The following is an 8,164-nucleotide window of genomic DNA, read 5'->3' on the forward strand; positions in this document are numbered from 1 at the left end:
TATATATATATATTTCTTTAGAATTAGAGCTAGTTCTATTAAATTATCTATATATTTTAGAACTAGTTCTATATAATTATGTTAAATTTTTAATATTATTGAATGGGAAGCACTGTTATACAACATGCCATAGTTCTTGCACTCCTATATTCATGAGTGATATGTTAGTTTGTTATGTAAAATGTTATCTTATTCATTTTAAACTTGTGTATTCACTGAAATCTTTATATTTTCACATTTCTTTTCTCCACCACTTTGTATTATATATATGAATCAAAATTGAAATTTATACTTTGCGTAAATAAGTAAAAACTAGAAGTAGACAGTAAATCCACATAGTTAAATTTAACAAATGTTTTTTTGCAATGTATGTTTCTTTCGAAATTGTATCTTAACATTCCTTTTACTCATTTTCTTTATACATTTGATTCTTTTATGATTTTTTTTATTCATTGAGGAACTTTTTTGAAAGCGCTAAAAGGGAGTTTTATCTTAATTACAGTCATATAAAACTCTAGTCAACTTTATTTTTTATTTTGTGCGATTTTAGTTTGTGAGCCATTTTATTAAGTAAACAGCACTTTGCAATAGGAAAAAAAAATGATTTGGACAGTTATAATACTTACATTATAAAAATAACAATAGCTAAAACTTTCATTTGTGTTAAATCACTACATATAAAAGAACTGTCAGTTCAGATAAAAAAAAAAGGTCATCCGAGTGAAATTTTTAGCTAAAGGCCATGGTTTAACATAGACTGTTATGTCAGATATGAGAATGAATTATTTAATTCAAATCTTCAATCTGCTCACCATATTCATAGTTTTTTTAAGATGTGGGCTACAAATTTAAGCTTAAAGCTTTGCAGGATGTCAAATATAATACTTTACTATGATACATTTACTATGACTCATAAGGCATTCCTGCTCTTGAATTTTGAAACTGATTCTAAATTTTCAATTTGTTTTATGTTTAGAATCAATTGTCATATTGTGCGATTTCTTTCTTTAAATACACTTACAATGTCTCTAAAGCTCTTATTTTCATAAAATGTTTTAAATTAATTACTAGGTATTTCTTATCTTTCTCCATAATAAGCTGAGCGTATCTGAAGTAAATGTTTCATTACATTTTATTTTGATAAATATGTTAATTAAAAAAAATTATAATGAAAAGTTTGTTACCCCTTCAATTATATGACAGTGTAAATATTTAACTGCTCATTCATTGAGGTAGCAAATACATTATGTAAAAAGTTGTGGCAACAACTATTTCACAATATTAAATTTATTAATTACACAGGGATTTCCAATCATTTATCAGCTCTTACCTATTTTGGAAATTTAAAACAAATTTAGCACACTTGTACTAATAAGCATAAGAGACAAAATAAAACTATATTTATAACTAATATATTTATTGAAAATATTCATTGTTGATAAAAATTATTTTTAAGTTTATGTTTTCCTGAAGTGAAATAGGTATGACAGGAAATTTTTATGGCTACTTTTAATTGTTACTAACTGTTATATAATGTTGAGTAATAATTTATATCCTCTGCAGTAAAGGAAGTTCCATATTGTGATACTTATTTTTTTAAAAGAATGACCTTTATTTATAGCCCTTAAAAATAAGGAATGTAAATGAGATAGAAACGTTGCTGCTTCTTCATATTTTTTTCATAGGCACAAAATTTATCGGAAAAGATATTATTTTATCTTTATTATCAATATGTTTAATTGAACTGAATCTATCCTTAATTTTGGTTGCTTTCTTGTACCAAACTTGCCAAAGGAGCTCAACAGTTAAATAGTAAACTTATTTCTTTTAGCTGAAAATTGAAAATAAGGTTTAAAATTCGAAATATTTTGTTTTCTTCAAATTTTTAAAAAGTAGGAATAGCATAATGATCAGAGAAAATAGATGAGCTGATTAATTTTTAAAATTAAGTTTCTTAGATGAATTCAAGTTTCAGAACTTACAGAATAATTTTTATTCTTTTTTTGTCAACAATGATGAAAACTTCTGTAAAAAAAATTCTTGTATACTGTTATTTAATAGGGTATTTTTAATAACTTGAATCTCTTAATGAGTTTAACTATAGTAAGATTACATGCATAGTATACAGAAAAAAATTTAGAAATAAACAAGTTTTTTTAAAAAATGATTATGTTCAAGACAGCTTGGAATTTAAATTTTAGGATTTCAATGATTTATTATAGGCATAAAGTGTGTTAAATTTGTTCTAGTTAAATCTTTTTTTCTTCCACATATTCCTTTACTGCAAAGCAATGGGAAACATTTTAGTTTTCTCATTGCAACTTTTTTTTACGGATAATACTATAATATAATTTTATTTTTCTTTCTATCAAAAAGGAAAAAATATCATGCCTGTTTTGAAAATATGTTAAACAGTCAAAATAATGCCTTTAAAGTGGATGTTTATCATGAATTTTTCGCACAGAAAGTACTTTTTCTTGATATCATAAATCTGTGCATAATAAGAAATTTTATTTGTTACAATAAGTAAAATTTTTTTTTGTCAGGATAAGACCAATTTTTTTAAAAAACCGTATTAAGATAATTGGGTTTTGAAGCACCAGGAAACATACTAATTAAATTTCTGCAGAACTTGCTAAGCATTTTATATGATGTATATGTTATCGGGAATCAATACTTTTAGGGATATAATAATTTAAAAATGGAGCAAATTGTTTGATCTTAACTTTCACATCATTATGTCTCCACACTGATTTCTGGAAGGGCATTTTTCTTCATTGAGGTTAATTGAAAACACTTGTTATGTGATATTTCCATAACATTAATATGTTGATTTTTCTCATTGCTTTAAAAATGCTAATTGGCATAGGGAAAGCTTTGACCTATAACTAAAACCTTAAATACATTAAAAAAATTCTAATTTCTGTTTCTCGTTGCTTTTTAAAATCTTGTGGGTTCTACTGATAGATTGGGAATCTCTTACACCTTATAAAAAATTTACATCCTTTTGTAAGTTAAGAGCTTATAAATAACTATGTAAAATTATTTTATGAAAATTGAGAAAGGCTAAAAGAATTTAATAAAACAGGCACGTTATATTTTTATATTGTATGCTAATAAATTTCATTCACACTAAAATGTTTTTCAATTCTCCTTTCTCAATTTTACAACTGAAATATTCTTCTAAATGCAATAGTTTGGCAATGTTTTCATTTGTTTAAACTTTAAAAGTCTATTTTTGTACTCTAGGTATATACCTAATAATGTTGGCTATATAGCTTCTATAAATGATCTAGACCATATAAGAGGTGTGATGTATAGTAATTCATCACACCGTAGATAATATAGAAAGTCGTGTGTTCCTGATTCATGCAGAGAGAATTCATCTGCATCAACACAGCCTTAACATGGTGCTTGTTTGTAGTCATTTTCTTTCCAAATGTTCTGTGATACATGATTCAACAATCTGTGCCATATTTGTGAACAATAAAGTATTATTTACGCACTTGGTGTCATGATCTTTGTGTACAACAGGCACAGTTCTTTAACTCTGCAATGTAAATTTTCCCCATGTCTTTTAAACAAGCACAATGATGCTGGTTTTTGCAGAATGCAAGTATGATTTCATCTACGTTTGGTAGTTGTAGATTTAGTAAATTGGCAATGGTTGTTATGCATAACAGATAAAAGAAATCTATGAAGTATTTTTCAATCAATTCTCTCATGTGTTTGCTGAATGTGGCTTATGAATAGAGCAATTCATGCTAAGCTGTTAGTTTCACTTGATTTATATAAATGAGGTTTTATAACTCCACTAGTATAACAATGAAAAATAATAATTGCGTGCTATCAAGTTGGAGGATTCCATAATACAAAAAATTGAATAAATAAAGCATGTTTTAAAAATTTTTTATCTTTATGAACAATAAATTTTGTAAAAATATACATTTAATTTAAAGTAAAAAAAACGGTGTGAAAGTTCTGCCACTTTTTGAAAGTTTATGTTAGTTATTTAGTACTCTTAGTTAGAAATGTATTAAAAACAAATGCACAGTTTTTTCGTCCTCCGCGAGTTTAAAACATTTAACTGCATAATTTGTTAAAAGCGAATCATTTAGTTCTGGTTTTAATAGTTCTGTTTAGTTTAGTTCTAATGGAAAACTCGATAATATACAATTGAAGTTATTTCTTCCTTATGAGAAAAAAAACAAACACTTTAAAGCTAAAAAATTTTTTTCCTTGCACTTATCAATGCAATCAACACTTACTGCTAAAGATGTAAAGCATCAAACAAAATACATATTTAAAAATAAGCCTCTATTTTAAAACTAAACTAGAAATCTTTCAGAATGTTTTTCTCCCACAAGATACTGAGCATAGATTTGTTATGAACTATTGCAATAAAAATTAAGTTATTAAGAATAATTTGAAAAAACTATAAGGAATTAAATAGACACTTTTAATGTTTGTTCCATAGATTGAAGTAAAAGCAGATGTTATGGCAAAGTTAATTATTAAAAATGTGCATCTTTTTCAAATAAAATCTGCATATCTTATTTTCTTATACTCAGTCCAAATTAGGTCACTACAATATTATTAAATAATTATTATAATAATCATAAGCTTTGTTAATGTATTAAAGTTAAAGGAAATGTTGATTGTATAAACTTAGGAATTAAAAACTATACACTATTTGTAAAAAGGTCATCCTTTACTATGAAGCGACTTCAAAACCACAGAGCAGTTAGCCAAAAACATCACAAGTTTATATTTAATAAGAGCTCTAGCAGTGACATAGATAACTTATAAAACCTTTTGACATTAGTTATTTTAAATATATTCTATAACACTGAAGCTACCTTTTTTCTCTCAAATTTGTTGAAAGCTTACTTATTCTGTTAGAATTCTCTGCCACACCATAGTCTGATGCACTACATGTCCAAATAGAAGTTTCCCAACGAAATTTATGCTAAGTTGTCAAAAAATTTTATTTCAGCTTTCTTAGATAAAATGGTGCATTGTCTAAATCATGCTTTCTTTAGCACATTTTTAGATGCTTTGACAAAGTCAACTTAGAAATGAAAATATTTTCTTAACAGCTTTTTGTTCATACTAGCATAATATTTATTACTTCATTTTCATTATAAAATATTCTGCACTTGGCTGATTTGCAAGATTTTCCAGATATAAAATATTTTGCCCTTATTTGTCACCGTTTTTAGCTTTTTGTCTTGGTATTCCTTATCCCTCTCTAGAACATCACATTTTCTATGAATATAAATGCTGACTAAATCTATTTAAAACGAAAGATTTGAATTTTCAATCTGAAATTTTTTTTTTATTTGAATCAATAATATTAAGGACTGCAAAATTTGATGAAAGTTATGTATATGGTTTTGGCATTTAGCCTTACATGCAGGATTCTTTGTTTCAAACTTTTCTGTAAAAAAAATTTAATTTTACATTAAAATTTTTATGGTTATGAAATCAGGATCGTACGCTTATTTAGTATTTTCAGCAGATACAGCAATAAATCTTGGATTTAAAGTCTTTGGGTTTGGGTGAACTCTAACTTTAAAAAGTGAGCCAGAATTTATCTCTGCTATATGTACAGACCTTTTATTTATTAATCAGCAGTATTCTCTGCTTTTATTATTCTGTAGAATTAAAAGAAAATAATTCGCTTAAATGGGTTTATGACAAAACTAAAAATTATATGATTAAAATAACATTTGAAGGTAAACTTATGGATCAATTCTATCTTACTTTTAAACACGGTATATTAAGCATCCATTAAGTTATTTGATGATTTTAATAAAAAGTTCAACAAATTTGGTTAGAATTAAACAGGGATTTTTAATGCATAACTAACAAGAGAGAAACTCATACCTCTACTTTTCTATAGGCCGACTTCACAAGGACCTGGTGGAACATCTAATGATCCCAATAATCCTGTAACTTGCCAACCATCTGCTGTGCGTGGATAAATTATCACCTTCAATGGAATTCAATGTTCCAAGCTCTGTATATATGTATATATAATTTTAATAGGCATGGGATAAAGAGAAATGTGCAAAGTTATGTTTAAATCAAAGTTTAAGTCAGTGTTCTCCTAGAGGAATAGTTTTTAATTTAATTCAAGACTGTCATGTGGCCATATAAAGAATATCTACACTATTAAATCTCGCATATCTTTTTGATTGTAATCACCCTGGCGAATTAATTTTTTTTTCAATCAACCTTTTAAATTATAGCTATCCCCCACCCCCAAATAAATATTTTAAGTGATTGTTTCCTTTTTTCGTCAGCAAAATGTTTAGACTAAATTCGAAATAAATTTTTAAAGCCGAAGTTCTAACTGCATGTTTGTTAATCATTTGAAAAAATATAAATTGTTAGTTAGTCATTAGATTTTATGCTGGTTAGTAAGTTGCTGCTTCACTTTATACTGTAGTCATTATTACTCGGTTTCATTTTGTCTTCATTAATTTCAATTCATTCTCTTTATGCTTAATAAGAACACAACCTTGTCAGTCTATTATAGCTCTTTCTTTTATTGCTCCACCTAAGCCATCTTAAAAGACTTTTTTTAAATAGGTTATTAGCTACCTAATAAGATTTTATGCTGGTTAGTAAGTTGTCACTTCACTTTATGTTGTAGTCATTATAACTAAGTTTCATTTTGTCTTCATTAATTTCACTTCATTTTCTTTATGCTTAATAAGAACACAAACTTGTCGTCTATTGTAGCTTAGCTCTTTCTTTTATTGCTCCACCTAAGCCATCTTAAAAGACTTTTAAATAGGTTATTAGCTACCTAATAAAATTTTATATTGGTTCGTAAGTTGTTACATCACTTTATTTTTCAGTCATTATAACTAAGTTTCATTTTGACTTCATTCTCTTTATGCTTAATAAGAACACAAACATGTCAGTCTATTACAGCTTTTTCTTTCATTGCTCCACCTAAGCCACTTTTAAAGACTTTTATTTAAATAGGTTATTAGCTACCAAGTAGATTTTAAACAACCTCAATTTCAGCTACCATTGAGTGTGCTTGTCAAAGTGGAATCTGATGTTGAGTGGCAATACAACTTAAGACACAAATAAATCACTTAATTTTGGAAAGGAAATTGTGGTTGTAGCTTTATGTTTGTAGAATTGAATTGAATATAGAGTTTAACACAAGGTCCAAAAAGGACATAATGCAGCACCAAACAAACGGTTTTTAAAATCATTTGATTGCAGATGTATCATGCAAAATTTTGACAGTCTTAATTGGTTTGTAGGCTACAATCTACTATGCACCTTATTTGGTCACTTGCAATTCCAAAGAGAAAGCGTTGGTTAATACTCAGTGACAACATAGATTCTAAAATATTGTTTTTGTGTACAACGAGTGGCATATTTAATAAAAATTGCTAACATAAAATATTTATTGACGCTTTTTTTTAAATCATTGTTTTATTTTATGAAAGTTATATGGACAGCAATAAAAAGATGATCCGCTAGGGTTTAAATTAATACAGAGGGCTGATTAATTTATAATTACAAAATAAATACTAAACATACAGTATAAACTGTATATTTCATAACTTAATATGTAAGTGGACAAAGTACTGTTAGATTTGGTATAGTAAATTCATTCGGTCTAACTGCTTAATATACACACAAGTAAATTTTTTTCTATCATACTTAAAACACTAATTGGATTCAATTGTTAATTCAAATAAGGTTAAAATAATTAATAAAATTTTTTATTAGTCACTAGTTTAATAACAAACTTTGAACTACATCATGACACACATGAAGTGCCCCCTCCCCCTCTGGGAAAACACTGCTTTTGTTTTATTCTTGGTGAATTGCTCATTTTATTGTGATATTGCTGCTTTTATATGACTCAAAGGTGTAAAACTTAAACCTAAAAATATAATTGTGCTTGTTTTTAAAATTAAAATGAATGTGCAATAATTTAAAATAAAATGTTAGTATTGCATTTGTGTTATTTTTGCAATTAACTTTTAATAATTTTTACAATTCATTTACCACCCATAAAAAGTGAAAATAATGAACACCATAAAACCTTATGCAGAAAAAGAAATTCATATAAAGCTTGGAGAATTTTTATGTCTGGGATTGGAGCTTTTCTCCTTAAAACTGAGTG

At 26.9% G+C, this 8,164-nt stretch overlaps 1 protein-coding gene across 2 annotated transcripts in view; it reads left to right on the plus strand.

Annotated features, from left to right (window-relative positions):
• LOC107447667 (cyclin C) overlaps nucleotides 1–7,996 on the plus strand; it is a 24,980-nt gene extending 16,984 nt beyond the window's left edge. The window contains exon 11 of one of the 2 annotated variants that reach the window (XM_016062639.3): nucleotides 5,906–7,996. In XM_016062639.3, the coding sequence (XP_015918125.1) occupies nucleotides 5,906–5,987 (82 nt within the window). In that variant the 3' untranslated portion in view covers nucleotides 5,988–7,996. Of the gene's footprint in view, nucleotides 1–3,249; nucleotides 3,506–5,905 lie in introns of those variants that run through there. The other variant, XM_016062638.3, reaches the window with a different exon arrangement.
• The last annotated feature ends 168 nt before the right edge of the window (nucleotides 7,997–8,164 follow it).

The sequence above is a fragment of the Parasteatoda tepidariorum genome, chromosome 5 (assembly GCF_043381705.1).
Source record: "Parasteatoda tepidariorum isolate YZ-2023 chromosome 5, CAS_Ptep_4.0, whole genome shotgun sequence".
Lineage (NCBI taxonomy): Eukaryota > Metazoa > Arthropoda > Arachnida > Araneae > Theridiidae > Parasteatoda > Parasteatoda tepidariorum.